This window comes from Pavona decussata, unplaced genomic scaffold (genome assembly GCF_977016875.1).
Source record: "Pavona decussata unplaced genomic scaffold, jaPavDecu1.1 SCAFFOLD_248, whole genome shotgun sequence".
Classification (NCBI taxonomy): Eukaryota; Metazoa; Cnidaria; class Anthozoa; order Scleractinia; family Agariciidae; genus Pavona; species Pavona decussata.
Genome location: NW_028145652.1, coordinates 248,964 through 269,602, shown reverse-complemented (window position 1 = coordinate 269,602; position 20,639 = coordinate 248,964). Strand labels below are relative to the sequence as shown.

At 39.1% G+C, this 20,639-nt stretch overlaps 2 protein-coding genes across 4 annotated transcripts in view; both read left to right on the top strand.

The window, feature by feature from the left end:
- Positions 1 to 13,111, top strand: part of LOC146457086 (uncharacterized) — a 32,988-nt gene extending 19,877 nt beyond the window's left edge. The window contains exons 1-5 of one of the 3 annotated variants that reach the window (XM_085092337.1): positions 4,178 to 4,359; positions 5,824 to 5,916; positions 7,814 to 8,003; positions 9,333 to 9,436; positions 12,836 to 13,111. In XM_085092337.1, coding sequence (XP_084948463.1) covers positions 4,267 to 4,359; positions 5,824 to 5,916; positions 7,814 to 8,003; positions 9,333 to 9,436; positions 12,836 to 13,039 — 684 coding nt within the window. In that variant the 5' untranslated portion in view covers positions 4,178 to 4,266 and the 3' untranslated portion in view covers positions 13,040 to 13,111. Of the gene's footprint in view, positions 1 to 4,177; positions 4,360 to 5,804; positions 5,917 to 7,813; positions 8,004 to 9,332; positions 9,437 to 12,835 lie in introns of those variants that run through there. The other 2 variants (XM_085092340.1, XM_085092339.1) reach the window with 2 other exon arrangements.
- On the top strand, positions 10,916 to 12,554 carry LOC146457087 (uncharacterized). Its single transcript, XM_085092359.1, has one exon. The coding sequence runs from the start codon at positions 11,003 to 11,005 to the stop codon at positions 11,918 to 11,920; it is 918 nt and encodes a 305-aa protein (XP_084948485.1). The 5' UTR covers positions 10,916 to 11,002; the 3' UTR covers positions 11,921 to 12,554.
- Positions 13,112 to 20,639: the final 7,528 nt, after the last annotated feature.

Here is a 20,639-nt window from a genome sequence, read left to right as displayed (position 1 = left end):
TGTATCATTCGACGGGCCTTATGGCGTCTAATTTTCTGCGCTCGTTGGGGATCCCATGTCTCCTATATATTGATGATAGGCATAATGGTCAACTCCAGGTGCCACTTAACAAAGGGGAATATGGTACCCTACACTCTGCAGATGAGCGTAATTTGGCGGCGGCCAAATCAGCAGTATTTCTTGTGGCGTTTTATTTGGTACGTTTGGGATATTTTCTGGGCCTAACGAAGTCAATCTTAACCCCCCAAAAGATGGTCCCTTATCCTGGCTTTCTCGCGGACTCCAGTAGGGAAGTTTTCCACCTGATCCCGGACACAAAGAGCAAGTTCCCAGAGCTGATCCGAGAGACATTAGGCTCGAGTTATGTTTCGGTCAAGACACTTCAACGTTTGGTCGGCAAGTGCGTCTCCTTTTCCCTGGCTGTTCCAGCAGCGCGTCTGTTTACTAGAGAGATGTCGGCAGCAATCTCAAGGGGTATGCGCACAATGAAACCAATTGCGATCCGGGGTGCACTGCGCGATGAGATCGCCCATTGGTTATTTCTAGAAGGGTGGGATGACCCTCTACCTTGGCGCGAAGAGAAACACCTTCAGATTTACATAGCAACGGATGCCTCCCAAACCGGATGGGGTGGGGTCATCTCTACGCCTGTGAAGCAGGAGGCATCTGATTATTGGTCAAAGGATGGGATGATGCTGGATATCGCCACAAGGGAAGCCATGGCAGTGGATAAGGTCTTACAAGCCTTTAAACATCTTGTCAAAGATTGTCGCGTCGATGTCATGATTGACAACCAGGCAGTCATGCATGCGTGGACTAATCAAGGTGGCAAAAGTCATGATTTGAACGAGGCTATCAAAGCATTATTTTTTACCACTGTGGACCTGAATCTATTATTACGCATGTTGTACGTCCCGTCACGGGAAAACCCGGCGGATCCCCCTTCTCGCAGGCTATCTTCTTTGGACTACACACTAACACCGGAGGCCTGGAGTGAGGTACAACGGGTCTTTGGCGGTCTGAATGGCCATTCCTGTGATTTGATGGCCCTAGATTCAAATGCTATGACTGACAAACAAGGGAATCATCTTCCCCATTTTACGCCGTGGCCCTCGCCAGGTTCGATTGGGGTGAATCTGTTTGCACAAGATTTGACAAAGTTCTCTTCCGTTATGCAGCGTCCATATGTTTTCCCGCCAAATGTCTTAGTCGGCCCAGTCTTGCGTTTTCTCCAGTCTTACCGACAGCCATGCACGCTTGTGGTTTTGGATACATACCCAAGGAAGTATTGGTGGCCGTTTTTACAACGTATCTTCAGAAAAACGCAAAAGATGGCAGATCTAGGTGATTCGCAAGCTTTGTTAATCCCTACGAAGGAAGGTTGGAACAATGAAGTCAAGATCCCAGGGGAACTGTGGGCTTTTCAGATAGCTTTTGAGTAGAACTCATAGCAGTGACATTGCTTTAGAATTGCTTGTAAATATTTAACTGGACTGGGGAAGCCCCAACATGTGGGAGGATCCCTCGTTAGAGTCATAAGCTGTTTTTTTCTTTTTCTTCTTTGTCTTGGATAAATCCAATGTAATAACTATAGCATGTAGGAAATAAAACGTTCCTTTCATAGACTACAAACGTCTCGCCTTTCTTTCCCCTTAGGAACTTCCTGTTGTTGCTAAGTTGTTTACGCTATCCGTCAGATGCCCGACTTGTTCCCATGCAAATGACCAGGATTTTACATTCTGTCAAAGGTGTGGCTATAATCGGAAAGTCTTGACAAAAGCAAATGTCAAAAAGTTAACGTCGATTTGGAGTGCATTGATCAACGTTTACGGCAGCTAATGGACTTTGACCGTGCTACTAGCTATGCTAAACAGAAAGACTCGTTACAAAAAGAGTTTGAAAGCTTTCTGGACTCACTTCCGGGACATGTCACTTTGGCCACTGTGACCCCGCGTGATGTTTGTCGTTTCCTTATTTTTAAGGATAAGGATGGGAAAACGCAGATTCACCGCAATGGTTGCGACCATATCGGCAAAAAGGGACGATTTTCGTGTGGATGCGTAATATGTTTATCTTACAAAACGATTGACTCTTATATCGGTAAGTTACGGGCCATTCTTCACTCTATTGGACGAGATGGCGAGTGGGACAAGCGCTTAGGCCTTGGTAACCCGGCGTCTGACAAATCCGTGAAAGATTTCCTGAGGCTGGTAACCGCGGAACAACTGCAGGCCCGTATAACACCGAAACAGGCTGCGCCGTTCTTTGTTGACAAATTAACACAATTATGTTTGCACTTAGAAAGAAAACTGCAAGGGTCTGACAAGGCGATTGACAGGTTCATCATAGCCCGCGACCAAGCATATTTTAAGCTGGCCTTCTTTAGTGGAGATCGGCCAGGGGATTTGGGACAGATTAAGGTTCCTGAAATCCTTCGTTTCCCCAATGATGACGGGCTCCTCTTTAACCACATTTGGGGGAAGACGTTGAAGGATGGGGATGAAAATGTGTTTGGGGTTAGAAGAAATGCGCAAGCGGAAATTTGCCCTATTCGAGGCATTGAGTGCTACATGGAAGTGACTCGTGATATGAGGGTCGATTTAACGTGTGGCTACCTTTTCCGCCCATTTACACCAGATTTGGGTATAAAAGACGCCCCCTTTTCCTCCTCCGCAGCCGAATCACGGTTAAAGAGCTATCTTCAAGAAATAAGTGCGGATAACGGTGAGATGCTCCACGGTTTCCGGTCAGGCTGTGCAATTACCCTGGCCCTTACCGGTAAGTACCTTGCTGAAATCATGGATCACGTGGGATGGTCAAGGCGCCACACGGCGTTGTACTACATGCAACTAGCGAAAGTTTTAAATCAAGCAGGGGCCTCGGCAAGGCTCGCCTCGAGTGTTGGCTCCGGGCCATCTGCCTCCTGGCAAGACATTAATGAGCTAAAACGTTTTGTGTGTGCCTTCCCCGCAACCAATCAGGGGAAAAGAACCTACGCAGAAGAGTGCCTGTGAGGTACGATGAAAATCTACCTCCCAGAGTTAGGGAATTGGATCGGGGTTTAGTTTTGGGGAGTTATGATTTGGTTCAGGAAGAGGGATGCCTCTCTTTGACGGTCCAACGTTGGTCTCCTTAGGTGGCTGTTTAGTATTGGGGAGGAGCCCATCGTTGACCGGGTAGATACAAACAGACTTAGTGACATTAAGTAACAGGAGCCAAATTTATCCCCAATCTTATTGCGGTACGACAATGGATGCAGTGTTGGATAGTTTACTATTCACACTGCATACATTAAAGTGACGCATATAAGATCAACACGTGTGAATAAATTATCACTTTGGCTCAACTGCAGCACGGGGAGGGATCGTGCGGGTACGGGGCGACGAGGTGCTTACGGGCAAGCCCTGGGAACTAATGCTAGACTAGTCATCTTTCCCTTCCTCCCACCCTTACTTTTCTTTTTCCCACACTGTGACCGTTGTCGCGTCGCCAAATTTATCCCCAATCTTATTGCGGTACGACAATAGATGCAGTGTTGGATAGTTTACTTTTCTAAATCACTTCACATTCTTCAGGTAATCCGCTTTACAGATCGATTTCTTCCCTATACTTTCTTTATCTGCTGGTAGAATACAGGAAGGCGCCAGAGTTCTGAGGAGCTCAAATTCATACTCGAACTCAATCTGGTATTCGTCCTCCAATATAAAGGTCTCGATTGAAAACCAGCGGCCTGACCTGTTTTAGCATGGTTGGTTGGCACTGGGCATTGCGTGACGTGACCTGCCTCTCTAAAATGTTTTAGACTGACAGTCAGAGGCTTCTTCGTTTCAGCTACAGTTTTTCTTAGTAACAGTGGCGTAAAATCCCAAAAAAGCCGTTTTGACGTTTATTGAATGGTAAATATTTACGGGAAAAAATATTTCTTGACCACCAATTATTCAGACCTTACGGTACATACTCCAAAACTACTTTGCCTTACTGAGCTAATGACCATGCCATTTTTGTGACAGAAGAGCAAAAACTTTTTGTCATTTTCGCCATTTTTGGGCAATACGCTGACAATCGGACATAACGCGTCACATTTCAAATATTTCACCTATTACCATTCAACTAAATAAGAGCAGATTATGCTTGGTAACGGAAGATCGACAGAACACAATGTTTTGTCATTTTCGCCATTTTTGAGCAATACGCTGACAATCTGATATAACGTGTCTGCAATTCAAATAGTTCACCTATTACCATTCAACCAAGTAAGAGCAGATTATGCTTGGTGACAAAATTCTCAGATTCAATAAAATCAGAACTGAACAAAGTCTTTTTAGCATTCACGTTTGTGGAGTACCTTCGAAGTTGAGGGTAAGTTGTATTTACTAGCTGTAGCTGTTTAAGGTATTGAAATATCGATATGTTTGCCAAACATCTCATAAGTGCGAAAATCATAATGTGTTATAAAGAAGAATGGATCCCCTAGGATTTGTTTAATTTTCTCTTTTTGGATTTCACGAAGGGTCTTCCTCTCTCTTCGGGAAGATTGTTACCGATTAGATTGTATGCTTCATGTATTCTTTTTTGTCATTTTTTTTACTTCAATATCGCGAGAAAACAAACACTGTAAATTCTCCGACTATGCCATTCTAGAGGATAAAGCTTAATGGCAAAACTAATTGAACAAAACCATTGTCTTTTTTCTAAATGGGAGCGTCTTTACGTTTTTATTTCAAAGTTTTACTATATAATGACAATAATATTTTCGGGGATGCAAACTAAAATTGAAAAATTTCTAATCAAGGCAAACACATTCTCCTTGTGTCCCTTTAATATTTACATAAAAGAGATGATGTTGCATTACTAAGATTAAGACATAAAGCGTTGCTGTTTACCACGTTGTTACTATTTTTCATACTATGACTAAAGGTCTTTCTATAAACAATATTTTTTTTTTCAGGCTGTAATTTTAACTGCAGTCTAAGCTAGCAATTAAATAAATTTATCTATCATTCATCAATTATCCAGTAACTGATGACTAAGAAATTTAAACTGTTAAAGAAAACATTGTGAGGTCTTACGGTCAGGATAAGTTTCTCGTTATTAATCAGCTTCAAAAAGAAGAACTCAAAAACTGAGGTTTTCGATTGAGGCTGATGTCAGAGCATAAGACAGAAACAGATTACGACTCTTTTTTTAAAATATTGATAACATGGCAGGTAATGACCTGCTTCTTTTCTCACCAATCACTTAAATAACCTGCCATTTCTAGTCAAAATCTCAAGTTAGGATATGCAGAGAGCTAAGATTTTGGATTAAGGTGGTCGCTCGAGTATCAAACTAGCCATGCCCTGTTCTACAAGCGGAAGGATAATGTTAAGTTATAATCTTTTGCAACTTCATCTTCCAATTAGATACCTTTTCCATTGTGTGATCACTCTTCCTTTATTCTTCCTATATTTTAGCTGTGTGCGAATTTTAAGTAACTTGAGTTTGTTTATTCAATGATGTGGAGCATTAATGCGTCTTTTATAAGTCGGGGCTGATTATTGAAATGGGTCTGGTTACAAAAGCAGTAGATGAAATGGAAATAGGAAAGAATGGAGCATTAAAACAATAAGGGGTTGCTTTCATTAAGTCAAGAGCTTATAGTGAAAACAGCTTTCAAGTGGGGTGTAATCTTTATTGTTGCAGTGTTTACAAATTCGAATTGTCGTTAATGTAAAGTTGAAACGAGAAAAACGTAAATAAATAATAACCGGTTAAAACCCTTGATTCCTGTAGAGGTAACGCTTGTATCTTGGCATTTTTTTAAGAACACACTGTTGCACCCAGGCAACTTACGAAAGAATTACCAAAGACCAAGTTACCAAGACCAAAGGGCCTGATTTAAGGAGCAACATGGACAAAATCTGCCTCAGTTTACTTGTAAGTACAATAACTGCAATTTAAAATTTTAATAGTTTGTCACTCTTGGTAAAATAGACAAGTATGGAGGTAAAGTGTTTGTCTCCTGCTGTCGGGGTATGGGAGGGGACACTTAAATACTCATTAAAGCAATAATATCTATGAATCAAATTTATGTTACGACTTACAAACCTATGGGCTTCGGATTCCGGTTCGAATTGAAGTTTGGAAATGTTGGTTTTAGAGGAGAGAATAAAACTGCATGGTCTACCCGGAAACAAAACAAAAAACTCTCGGTTCAAAGACGGCAACTGAGAACAAATTCCCCCATATAACGCCGGGTTTATAACTCGGGCCATATTACTAAAAGACGAGTCCTCTTACCACTGCGCCATCACGTGTTTTTTTTCTAGAGGATCCCAATCTGACGCCCCTGCTTTTGTTATCTTTTCTCTTGGTAATGCCTATAATTATTTCAATAGTAAAAGAGGTCAATATTAAGTGCATGTGGGTATTATGTTTTCTGCTTATTCTACTTCCAAATTGTGCCTGTTTTACACAAATGCGATAAGCATAAGCTTCTTAAATGGAGAATTTTGTGTGGATTCGTTAAAAATAAGCACGAGTGAGAACATCAGCGCATCTGTCAATGACACTCGTGCTTATGTCATATTCACATCGCCAAAATTACCACCATCACCACCCACCACTTTTTTCCCGTGTAACCTCGTAGCTCAGTCTGTAGCCGAGCAGCTAATGATCAAATACGGAGATTGTCGGTTCGATTCCCTCAGAGTTCAAGGATTGTTTTTCTTTTCCTCACTCAATGGATTAGGTCCAAATTATCTTTCTTCATTTACCTATCGTAGCGATGTCTCCAGTTACTCTTTGAGAGGCAACAACGACAATCTTACTATTCCTCTTCCCCATATACAAACTTTATGAAAAATAGTTTCAGTTACTCTGAAGCAGTTCTTTGGAATAGCCTTCCTATTAAGCTGCGGCAGGCAAATTCTCTTGGGGCCTTCAGGGCTGGCTGCAAACAACACTTCTAAAAATCTATCTACACGGCACTTATGTAAATCAGGCCCCTAGTCTAAATAGATTTGTAATGATAATCTTAATGCAGGATAATGGTTTTAGTTTAATATAGAAACAGTGTTTTTAAGTCCTGAAGAGATGACCGTGTTTAAATAAAGTTATTCATTCATTCATTCATTCATTCATTCATTCATTCATTCATTCATTCATTCATTCATTCATTCATTCATTCATTCATTCATTCATTCATTCATTCATTCATTCCTGGGTTTGTTTGTTTTTTACAAGTGGTAATTGGCTGTGCAGACGACCACACGCATACAATTTAGTTAACTATTCATTTTTCTTTTCCTTGTATTCAGTTTTGCTTATGCTTATTCCACGGCTTATAAAACATGCTCTTTTATTGCTTGATTGACGTTACTAACCATAAACAATTGAAGGTGCTGTGTATGTTTTTTTGCGCTTTAGTGCGGAGATGCAGACTCTCAAGCTTTTTGACAGTTAAACCTAACTCAAATTTTTGAAATATTTTTTGAGAGGCTTTTTGTCGACCTACAAATTCCATTTTTACAACAACTCCTTGACCCGTTCTCGCTTATCAGTGTGTTTCCGCTACTGGAAAAATGCAGGGTAATCATCCGTCATACTGTCCATAACTATACATTTTGCTCAACTCTATTTTAAACTATTTTTACAAGCAGTGATAGATGAAAGACAAATGACACATATTGCTTTTGTGTTACAATTTTACTCAATTCGATGAGCAAACTCCTTCCCAGAGACAGTGGGACGATGTTGTTCGCTTGGTCCAAAGTGAACATTTGCTGAAACTGCACAATTTCTGTCTTTTTTTATTATTATTATTTGTGCAAAGGTTTTCGTCGTAATATTCAGCTCTAAACTCAGCTCAGGACAATGGCAAAGAAAAGTTTGTTTGAGGTCTCTCATCCGACAACACAATCCGTCGGGCGGCGGTACCCTTGTCAAGATTCACGATTGTGATCAAACAACAGGAGAGTGTAAAGCTACTGCCACCGGTCCATTTACCACCGACACAAACGCTAGTAAGTAACATATTCACGAATTATATTATTACAGTGGTCTAAGTTAAAGGGACTCACCTTGGTCTGCTGGATACTTTCTAGTTTCGTGGTTTCCTTGGTGACGAAAAAGCAAGACTTTTTTGGTCGTGCTGTCTTTAGGCCATTGCATGCTTTTTCGATACAATCATTAATTACTCGGGCCGTAAAGCGGCACGAGTTAAGGTTTCGGTACTTTTATCAAATTCGCCTTTATTTTTGGGGACGTGATAGGCCGAGAGATGAGACTTCGGGCCACGAGTTATTGTTCTCGATCTCGTTTTTTGTACTCGGCTGGCACGAGTTGAGTTTTCGTCACGTTATAAAATTCTTTAAATTCTCGGTCGCGTTTTTTGCACTCGGGCCGTGAGGAGTGTATACAAAATGCGAGCCAGCGAGGCATATTACCTTGTATACAACAGGGTGACAGCGTATAATCCACACTGTATATTCTGCGCCGATGAATTCGCAATTAACGCTAATGGACGATTTTTCTGCGTTGAATGCTCTTAAGCTGCATCAATGACATCTTTAAAATTTGAAATACCATTAATATGCTACTATATGTAACCATGACAATAAAAACTAAAGTCATTCAGTTTACTTCCCGTTTTGTGAAAAGGAAACTTGCTCTTTGCTAAGACAGCTATTACCCAACTTTCCAACAAATTGCACGACCTTGGAGTTAGTTTGGACAAGGAACTTAATCAAGCTGAAAATGTCAATCAAACATTTAAAAATAGCTACCTTAGTCTTTAGATCGGTCGCCCGCATGAGAAGATTGTTATGGCGAGACAACCTGAAACGGCTGGCAAAGTCTTTTGCGATAACGCGATTTGATCATTGCAACAATCTTTTATCTGGATATACTAAATATCACGCAAGAGCTGTTCAAAGAGCGGCTTATTCTGTCCAGCGGATAAGTCGCTTTTTAGCGGATAAAAATTAATGTATTGGTTCTAGCTCATTTTATTCCAGCATTTAACGCTTCCATTGAAGGGTATCCACATTGCACCAATTGATTCGAAAATTTCACTCTTAACCTACAAGGTTCTTATTGGACATTCGCCAAGTTATTCGACCACTTTTATTACCAGTTTTCAATTTGTTTAATTTGTGGACTGTGTTCATCTGAACAAGCACCTCCTTTAAATTCCTACAGTTTCTACCGCACCTTATACTGAACGTCCCTTAGTATTTTATTCTCCAAAACTCAGGAGATCCTTACCACAGGAAATGAAAACATCTGAAACATTGTTTGCTTGTAAAAATAAATATATGTTTAAATAAAGCTTTGCGTTTGATTTCTTTAAGGATTGACCATGAAGTCGTCCAGTGGCAAGGTATGCTTTGAGGTAACTCGCAATCAAGCCAATTATACTTTAACAGTTGTTAACACCACGACTATAGTTTTTGAGGTGAGTTAATTATCTCTGAGATGAACAATTTCATATTTATTGTATGCAAAGTATTCTAAAACAAAATTGGTCTCAACGGTCCCTTCGCAAAACTGCCACCTTAAAAAATTAAACGTTGTTATAATCCATTTTTAAAATTTTTATGCGAGATACAAAATAAGCCCACACCCCACCCCCCAACCAGCTATTATTTCGTGCTGCGTTATTTAAAAAAAAAACTTATTTCCTTGCTATGTCATCCAACTATAAGGGAAATTCTTTCGTACATACTTCTTGATAATTAGAAAAAATTGAATTACTGGGAATCGGTTTAAAACGTTTCTTAAAGACTAAAAACTTTATACGCGGCTTAATTCGAATTTATTACAATTGCTTCTTTCCTGTTTAAAAGATTTTAAGACACTCAAATTTAGGTACTAGGAGTCCATTTTTTCCCTGCTAAGGTTCAATCTAAACATAATGAAGATTTTTTTGGTTTTTCGGTCTGGGGACTCCAGGGGTCGAAACACACACGCGGATTTCCCTTAAGAAACTTCCCAACTCTTCACCCACCCCTTTCACCTCCGAAATTCCCATGTCTTGGACCTCGATTTGATATTAGAAATACAGTATTTTCCAAGTGTCATAGTACGGCCTTAACCACGACAAAGACGGCAAGGAAAACGTCAGAAAACAATAGTTTTAATTAGCAAAACACTGGCTCTACAAGTGCGCTGTAAACTTTGCTACATTTCTTTGTTGTCCTCTGTAAAACAACCACATTCAAGGTTCTATGGAGAAAGTGAATGCATGATGATTAACTTTCCTTTCTTTTCTTAACTTTAGAGCCCTCCATACGATGTTAGCCCCTGGATAGTTCGACCACATTACACTAACTAAATGAGCAGAAATTATTGCAAATATATTCAGAAAACGCGAATGTACTTTTTAAGTCCCTCAAGTTACTTTGGCGTGGTCGTCATCTCACTAGATACACCTTACATGAACATTTCTTTTTGTATTAATCTCTCCAAATTAACTTCTGAGAAGACTTCTGAATGCAGATTCTTTAGCTTAGAAGTTGAAGATCCTGGTTTCACTCGAGGGAACAATGTTAGTTCTAGCTGTTAGGCGATACCTGAGAAACCAGATTTGAGGCAAAGAAAAAGTACATCTCTACCTCGATAACGTCACTCTCCTACTCTCACTATGATGTCATCGCAAATAAATGAGAATCCACTGCAAAAATTCGGAGTAAAATATTCCTACCAGATCAGTGATGCGTTTAGGATCATAAAATCTTGACTCTTGAATTAAAATCTTCCACTTGGAAATTTTCAGGTTGTTGTTTTACAGAGAACGAAAAAGAAATGTACCACAGCGTGTAACGCATGCGCCAAACCTTTATTATTATTATTATTATTATTATTATTATTATTATTATTATTATTATTATTATTATTATTATTATTATTACTATTATCATTATTATTACCTGACTTACGGTTTGAAGCTCCACAGCAGTTTGCTGCTTCTACGACAATAACAGCATCGCACGTAGATTCCATCACCAAACAGAGCACTTTCATGGTGGCAGGCGAGAGGTCCACGGAGGAGTTAAAAAGACAACATCAAGCTTCAAAAATTGCGTCGGTGAAATCGAGAATGGAAAGTATTGATTCCACTCTACCCTCGGATCTGCTGCGGTCAGTTAACCAATCGAGAGACAAGGGTGCGAGCTCGTGGCTTACCGCAGTACCTCTTGTCGATCAAGGCTTAGTGCTGAATAAACAAGAATTCAGAGACTCTCTGCGTTTAAGGTATAATTTTCCCCTGTCTGATTTACCAAGCAAGTGTGTTTGTGGGGAGAAGTATACCGTCTGCCATGCCCTGTCATGCAAAAAGGGAGGGTTCGTGGCGCAGAGACATGATGGCGTCCGCAACCTACTTACCTCTTTTCTTGGTAAGGTTTGCACCAACGTTGAAGTCGAACCACAACTACAACCTCTCGACAATGAGCAATTCAACCTCAGAAGCGCGGTGACAAGTCCGGAGGCAAGACTGGACATGAAGGCAGGGGGCTTTTGGTCTCGAGGAGTTACAGCATTTTTCGATGTCAGAGTAACGCATGTTAACTCCAAGTGTAACCAGGGAAAAGCAACATCGACAATCTTTAAAGAGCAGGAAGAAGAGAAAAAGCGGAAGTACCAACAGAGGGTGCTGGACGTTGAAATGGGATCTTTCACTCCCCTAGTTTTTGGAACCAACGGTGGGATGGGAGCCGACTGCAATTGTTTTCTCAAACGCCTAGCCGAGAAGCTCTCAGAAAAGAATGAGGAACCTTATCACATTACTATCACTTGGATTAGAACATTGCTTTCTTTTGAGATTTTAAAGTCGGTACACACATGCGTACGAGGCTCCAGAACACCTTTTCACAAAATTCCATTTGGGGATTTCATTGATGACTGCCGCTTAAACGCTAGCCAAGCGTGTCTCCGCTAATTTTAGAAAGTGAATGATGGCGTGACGTTGTAAATTAGTATTTTAGGATCTTTTTAACAACTTTTTTATTTCATCAAAATTTTAGTCTTACTATTGTTAAAAAATTGTGCTTGAAAATAGCTCTGTTGTACTTGGAAATAGTCGCTTTTTTTTTTAATCGAAATGAATTTTAAATATTGAATTGTAAATAGGTTTTAATAGCTCTTTTTTTCTACTTTTAACTTGTAAATATCAATTTTGCTTGGAATATTATAATAAAGAAAGATTTTATTTATTATTATTATTATTATTATTATTACTATTATTATTATTATTATTATTATTATTATTTTTATTATTATTATTATTATTATTATTATTATTACTATTATTATTATTATTATTATTATTATTACTATTATTATTATTATTATTATTATTATTATTATTTTTATTATTATTATTATTATTATTATTATTATTATTATTATTATTATTACTATTATTATTATTATTATTATTACTACTACTATTATTATTATTATTATTATTACTATTATTATTATTATTATTATTATTATTACTATTATTATTATTATTATTATTATTATTATTATTATTATTATTATTATTACTACTACTATTATTATTATTATTATTATTATTATTATTATAATTATTACTATTACTATTATTATTATTATTATTATTATTATTATTATTATTATTACTATTATTATTATATGGAATTACCGTTTACTGACGCTCTCACTGCCGTCGTCACCGTCGTTGTAGTGACGAGTAGGTATCTGGCGTTGAAGTAAACCTACTGGGGTAACTAGTCTAAGCACTGCGATATCCTGTTTACTCATATCAAAATATAACGTCACTTCATAAAGTGGTTAATCAATTTTGATCCTAATGCTTTGTTTTCAGAAACTGCAGGCAGGTGGTAGCTGCTTAAATAGTAACCCAAGCTTGTTCACGAGGGCGAGGACAGGGCGAAATTACCAGTTTACCAGTCAAAAGACCGGATTATCATCTAAAAAATATTTGGCTGCCGAAATGCCGACGGGTGACTTATTTTTAAATGATGTCTTAGATGACAGGCGAAATTTTTTTAATTTTATTCGGATATAAACGCTGTCAGATGTAGAGCATATTGTAACTTGACCGTACTAAGTACGAAATAAACTGTCAAGCAAATGCGTTTCTGTTTTATTTTATCATTTTTCTCAAAACAAAGAAATACGGTGATGAAAACGGGAGCAACTATTCACCGCGTAACGGGTTATTTGACTATGAGTTGTGTATAAAATGAGTTTGAATTATGATTGAGATAAGTTTGAGTTAACATTGAGCTACCGTTTTCGGCAATTTTTGGACTTAAAAGGAACAAATTTTGTTTTTAAGTCATTGGGGAGAAGATTTTTTTTGTAAACGAGAGCTAATCGAGAAATGAATAGTCATTTGAACGTGATTCCTTCGAAACAAACGCTGTCGTAGCATTCCTCTCAGACTTCAACCGATTGTTTTTCTAGTGCGTATTATTTAAATAGTAGAAAGAACAGCGATCAACTCAAGTGACCACCAAAATATATGAGTCTCTGTAACCAGTTCTTGCTAGCTCCCGTGGTAAAGAATGACACATAAAACCCTGACGCAGAACGTGAAAAAAAAAGTTACACATATAATGTATGAATCAGAATATTGTAGTATCGACCCAAACCGTCACTTGCGTGCGTGCCCTTGGTGTCGCTATTTTATGCCCGTGAGTGATGGGTAAGCGCGATTCTATGGCGATCATTTATTTCTCTGTCGTAAACTCTATGGGCGCGCGCATGCCACAAGAATTCATGCGCAGTGCACAATGCAATTCAATAGAATCACTTGAATTAAAAGACAATTCAAACCTATTAGCTCACCATCCAGTTGAATCCCTATTGAGGGACCCACCTGAGGGTAGAGACAAGATTTCGCAAAAACTTCATGAACACCAAAATTAATTAAAAGGTAATCAAAAGCAACATTAAAAAATCCTGTACAACTTTAATGTTTCTGTACGAATGTTAATATTGAGTTAGAAGAAACAAAAAAAAGCCTGCCAAACTTACACGATAAACTACTCCAAATTAATCCAAGGTAAATTTATAAAAAAAATCATGAGCTTTGGAGCCGTTTAGTTACACTTCGGGAGGCCTTAGCAAACATGACAGCGACGGAAGGAAAACGGCACTATCAAATGAATTGGCGTTGTTTCAAACGTCGTCCCATTATTTCAGCTCTCTTTAAAATTCAAATGTATGTAAAAAAATTCACGGAAATGAATTCTTGCTCAACGCACCCACGTCTAGAAGGAGAAAGAAAATTTCGCCGTCGTGTGATTACGTCCTCCACAAAAAGTCTCATCAGGTCGTTTGACGTCTTATTCCTAGAGTAACTGAAAAGAAATTAATCAAAGGTTGAAAATCGGTCCGGATCAAATCTGTCACTAAATCCCCGATCTAGATATAGTTAAAAAAAAACATTGCCTCATATTGCTACTGCACATGTGTTCTGCAGAATGGCCCCGGGAAGATTTCCTTATAGTATAGTTAACCCTTATAGCTAACCCTATCTAGAGTTGAGGGGAGGGGCACTTTGAACCTTAATAACTTTTCTTTTAATATTTGCGCGAACACCATAAAACCTCAGGACTTCTTCGGAAACTTATCCGGGAAAAATTTAGTGTGGTCGGTTAGTCTTCGTTGTATTTTATGTTACCAAGGCAAAATCTTTTAACGTATTTTTTCCTGGTTAGAAAGTCTATCCATATAGCTGGTTGTTGTTTTGCTTCTCCCTTTGCATAGCCACGGAACTTGATTCCAAGCAGCAAACCAGGCTCTTTTTCCAGTTCATCATGGGTAGGAAAACAGTGAAACCTGACAGAGTTCAATATGGAGGTTGCAAAAATTGCGTAACAACTTTGCAGCATCATAACTTTCCACAACTGTTTAAACTTTCTCCAGCAACAAATAACTGAACTTTAGACATTTCCGGGTACTATTTGAGCCATAGCATACTGGCAAAAGTGACATGGAAAGCAGCTAAAGAAAAAATTCACGAAAGTATGGTACTAACGTGTCTGAGTACATATTCCTAAAGTGCAAGCTTTTTTTCATTCATTCAACTGTAGCAACGCATGCAGCGCCACCGCTTTGATGCCTTTTGACTTTACTGTGAGAGTCATGTGATCAATTTTAACTTTCCCCGTCTTCTTTCAATTGTTACCTTTTCGTTGTGAGAGCCTTATTCCTTAAATGTGGGCCCCGAGGATATATTCCCTGGCAGAATTTTGGAATTTGGACGCCATTTTGAACGGGTAGAAGAAAAATTTCAATTTCTTCACGCCGATCCTGGCCATTTACACGCGTGCGCTCACGCGCGTATAGCGGATATTTTCTTAAAAATAGATTTTTTTGTACAACACATTAGGACAAGCCCACAAGTCAAAATAAAATTTCGTTACGGTCTCCATCCCTGATTATGACTCCTGCTGCCAACCTATCCCTGGCCCAGGAGACAGGAAAAAAGACGTATATAGAGTTCAAAATTTAGTTTTCCCGTGTATCCCGTGTACGGGCCGTGTATTTCTGGACTGAGCAAAATTGACTCTCTCTTAGAGCGCACTGTCCTTGCATTGACAGCATCCAGACCGTAAATATAATGGAAACAAGCATAAAAACAATTAAGAGCGGATGTCTGTAAATATCAACCAGAGGTGTGCAATAGCGAAAAATTGAAAATTCTCAAAAAAATTTACAACATAGCCCACGGTTAACTATTGCAAGAAATGCATGTTTTACCTCGATCGGATAATTATTTTTAACGCGAGGCTATGATCTTGAATTCACCGCTCCTGAACCGGGTTTTCGGTGTCTGACACCACATGTTGCGAAGACCTTGTTTTAAAAATCAAACCAGTTTTGTTCCAAACGAAAAACATCCAGTCTGATAAAGTACATAATTATGGACATCATGAATGGTATGTTACTCATCTGAAGTGAAAATTAAATATTTAGGAGATTTTTCAATATTTACAATTTTTTAAGCGATTTCTCGTGATGCCAAATTGACAAATTTGCGAGGCTAAAATCATCAACTGGTACATGGCGTTGAGGATAAAGATTTACACCACGTGAAAGAGCATCACTTCTTCTTATAAAATCCGCTTTCAAAACCATGGGCAACACAGAAGGAAATTTTTGAGGCCGCGAATTACAAGTAGTACTTTAGTGAAATTTGAGCTTTTCTGTCACGGCATTCCGATGCTAAAACTCAGATAAACACAACATGAAAACGTTTCAAACAACAATTGCTCGTTGGTACTTGCTAAAGGTTTTGGCCCACGTTCATAATATTACTTTCCATGGTTTTTAATCATCTCGGGAAGGCACAAAAGATTGTAGCAGCTTTATTATGCACTTGTCATCGGCTTCCCCGAGGGGGGGACCCCGGGCTGATGTGGGGGAATACGGGGACTTTATGGGGACTTTGCAACAAATTTCTTCCCTTGTGGTGGGGGAAATGTGGGGACTTAGATTTTTGAATGCGCTACTCTCGGGGAGATATGGGGACTTCGCTTATGTTCAACTGAGAGGAGATTGGGGACGATTTTTGTTCGCTCTATCGATGGCAACATGGCGGAGGAGAAAAAGAAGGTATGTTTTAAAATCCATTGTTTTTTGTCTATCAAACAGACCATCCGTCAAAAATTTGTACGTATTTGTAGGCATAAGCAACTTTAAAATTCCTCTGTGTATATATTATTGTTAATAGAGGTCACTGTTAAAGGTCAACAGGTCGTCTTTTGTTAGTGATATAATAGAACAAATTTAGAACAGCGTACAAATTGTTAAGGATAGAAAAAGTTAATTTTTTTTAAATATTCACAAGAATGTTAATTTCTGAAGCATCACAGCAACTGTTCAGAGTATTCAGGAAACTTACGGACGTTGTGTTTAGAAGCAGCAATAAACCATCATGATAGTGTGTTTTCCCTTGTTCTTCATCAGTCCGGATAGATTGAAAACAGATTCTGGGGATTTCAGGACTGAATGAAAAGTTGAAATTTTCACCATACTGCGCATGTACAGTAAGAGGAGTGATTTATAGCAACTTATGGAGTATTCGAGAAAAAATAATTAAAGTTCAGTTTTCATCAGAATGCAAAGTCCGAGTGTTTGCTGACTGTTTAAAGAACCCAAATAAAGTTCTGAAGTGCATCTTCAAATCCAGTTGGGTTCGCCAAATACTGGGGACTTTGCAAGAAACAAATCCCGCACGGGTGGGGAAATACAAGAACTTTGAAATACACAATTAGCAAAGTCCCCATATCAGCCCGGGGTCCCCCCCCTCGGGAGAGCCGATGACAAGTGCATTAGACCTCGAGTTCAAAAGCGTTTAAAGGTCACAAAGGTCAGTTTACGTAGTCAACGTTTTGAATTCGGACCAGAATGTTTTGCATTGAATCTTACTTTAGAACAAATGAAACAATAGCTACAAGTGCTACGTAATTCATACCTTTTTAGCGAGCTTTCTGTACATTGTAGAAATCACCACATCAATCAGGAACGATATATGCATTTTGCCGCGATTTAAAAATACGTTTAAAGGCAGAGATTGCGTTACAGTTTGCGCAGACCACTTGCCCCCAGGGGGAGGGGGACTCCTATGTCAAATTGACGAGTTGATCGTCATAAAGTTTGAAAAGTACCACCAAAAGGTACCAGAATTTGTTTTGTAGCCGTGGTCTGTACAATTTTCCCACTTAGTGGTACCAATTCTAAAATGAATACGCTAAGTGACAGTTGACTGATATTTATAATAACTTTCTCTTATATGTTTTTGCTCAATACCCTAAAACTGGCTTTGACAGGTACCAAACCAGGAATTTTAACCCCCGAAAGCTACGATCACCCCCGTCAATTTTTATATAAAGGTTCACCCCCCGGGTACCCTGCGAGCAAAGGCCCTTCGACTTATCTAGGAAGATCAAAGGGCCTCTGCTCGAATGGTACCCCCTGGGCGCATGCCAAGGGTAATTTTTCACTGCCCCTTCGATACAAACTGTAACTGCGATTTACTTGTGAGCTGTATTTTCTGTCACTGAACTTTCAATACGTGCAGTTAGCCCACGTTGGTATTCAGATCGTTTCAGTTTGTTTATTTTGCTCTGCAATCCAACTTTTAAAATGCTCGATTCTGGTTTCACGGCGTTCAAACAAATTGAGCCGAAATGGTATCGTGTGAGTATGCTTCGATTGTTGGAGGACAATGTGGACAAAGTGTTGGAAATCCAGCGAATACCCAATGTATTCCAATCAGAGATTGTGGCAGAGACATTCGAAACTATCTAAGGGCCACGGGGTTTGCTGACTGAACACTGAAAACTGAGGCGGAGCTTCTCGAAGGAAGAGCAGGTATCGAATTAGTGTAACGCAAAACTCCTGGCTAAGGAAGAATTACCTTTAGTAACGCTTGAAATTTGATTCTGAATTACTGGTTATTACATCCACACACATTTATGATTTTTAGTGATTTTTTTTTAAAGTTATTTGGCCCTGTGCTTTGTCCCTGTTACAGTTTCCCAACGTAAAGAATGGGGAGCTTAGTGGGGAGGCGGCAGGGTAAGAGCGAGGAGGGAAACGGGGTTGCGTCACCACTGTCGTCCCTATTTTCCCCAATTCCTGCAGTACGACTCACACCTGCTACAGTCGACCACAGTAAATTGCCAGCAGGAATAAGGGAGGGACTCGTAGGGGGAGCAATTTTTGTCACAAAGAGGGCCAGGGTTTCACAGCCTGGACGGCACAGCTACGCTCCTTTGGCTGTAAAGCCAGTTCCTCAAAGTGACATAACTAACTGACTAAACTTCAGGGCAAAATTTCCCTTGATATCTTCGAAATCGATGACAGCCATCTAATCAGGTCTATTTGCTCAAGACATCGAGATGCTTATGGCATCAGACGGCGCTGCCAAAACCAACTCTGCGCCGGTCCCACCAAGTTGGGCAGCTAATCATTTCAAGCAAACGAATGGAGATCGGAACATCACATTTGTGCAATCTAGACTTATCCACAAGATGACCTCGATATTAGTGCCTGTCGGCTTTCGCAAGTACTCTAAAAATTCAGAGCATAGCACCATATATTCACGCAACATGATATTGTTGGATCGTGTTCTTACTTTGACCCATTAAGGCCAAAGAAACCATACTTTGTCTGCTCAAATTCCATTACTGATGGCTGAACTATCTTTTATCGTATGAAAACTATCATACAACGGACAATTTTTGTGAACAATAAATTGAAAATTGAGTCTTATCCAGATGAACTAGACAGTCGCATTGCTTTTAACTCTCCTTGAGTGGCATTCATGGTAGCCTCGCGAAACGCCCCTCGGAGAGACGGAGGCGGTTGTATTCGCAGGCTACGTTAGACTGAAATTTGAAAAACTTTATCAAAAATCAAAACAACTGAGCGAGTGTAGACGCAACCAGATAAAATTGTGATAACCCAAAACCGTAATCTCAGTTTGAACTGATTATATAATTAATTGTCTTTGGGGTCTAGCTGGACGAAACATCGCTTTCTATCCCGTGGACAAGGGCGTACGTTAGTGCAAGGTCAGCGGTCTACCGGTGAAATGTATGTAACACAATCTTTGTGACCAAATGTATAAAACGGCCTCAAGTGTTACGATGTTTTCAATAGATGTCCCATATTTCTTAAACATCCAATGTGGCCGCTCAAAGGTATGAATTATATAGCACTCTTAGCTATTTGCTCCATTTTTTTCAAAGTAAGATTGAATGAAAGAAGTCCTGGTTTCATTTTATTCCATATTTACTAGTGTTGCGACCGGTTGACAACGTAAACTGACCCGTGTACGGCTTTTGAACTCCGCTAAAATCTTTTGACACTGCCCCTAAAAGATAGAAAACCAAGGAAAATAGTCTTATAAGCATGGGTCATGCACAGGCAGTGCCCTGTAGCAAGAATTAATAAACCATTGTTGTTTGAAACGTTTTCATGTTGTGTTTATCTGAGTTTTGGCAACGGAATGCCGTGACAGAAAAGCTCAAATTTCACTAAAGTACTACTTGTAATTCGCGGCCTCAAAAATTTCCTTCTGTGTTGCCCATAGTTTTGAAAGCGGATTTTATAAGAAGAAGTGATGCTCTTTCACGTGGTGTAAATCTTTATCCTCAACGCGATGTACCAGTTGATGATTTTAGCCTCGCAAATTTGTCAATTTGGCATCACGAGAAATCGCTTAAAAAATTGTAAATATTGAAAAATCTCCTAAATATTTAATTTTCACTTCAGATGAGTAACATACCATTCATGATGTCCATAATTATGTACTTTATCAGACTGGATGTTTTTCGTTTGGAACAAAACTGGTTTGATTTTTAAAACAAGGTCTTCGCAACATGTGGTGTCAGACACCGAAAACCCGGTTCAGGAGCGGTGAATTCAAGATCATAGCCTCACATCAAAAATAATTATCGGATCGAAGTAAAACATGCATTTCTTGCAATAGTTAACCGTGGGCTATGTTGTGAATTTTTTTGAGAATTTTCAATTTTTCGCTATTGCACACCTCTGGTTGATATTTACAGACATCCGCTCTTAAGTTTTCTGACAGTCAGATTCTCGTCTTTTTTGTGACAGAAAACATAGTTTGGGGCGTTATT

Coding starts and splice junctions, on each gene's coding strand:
- LOC146457087 (XM_085092359.1), top strand. CDS start 11,003: ATGGTGGCAGGCGAGAGGTCCACGGAGGAGTTAAAAAGACAACATCAA.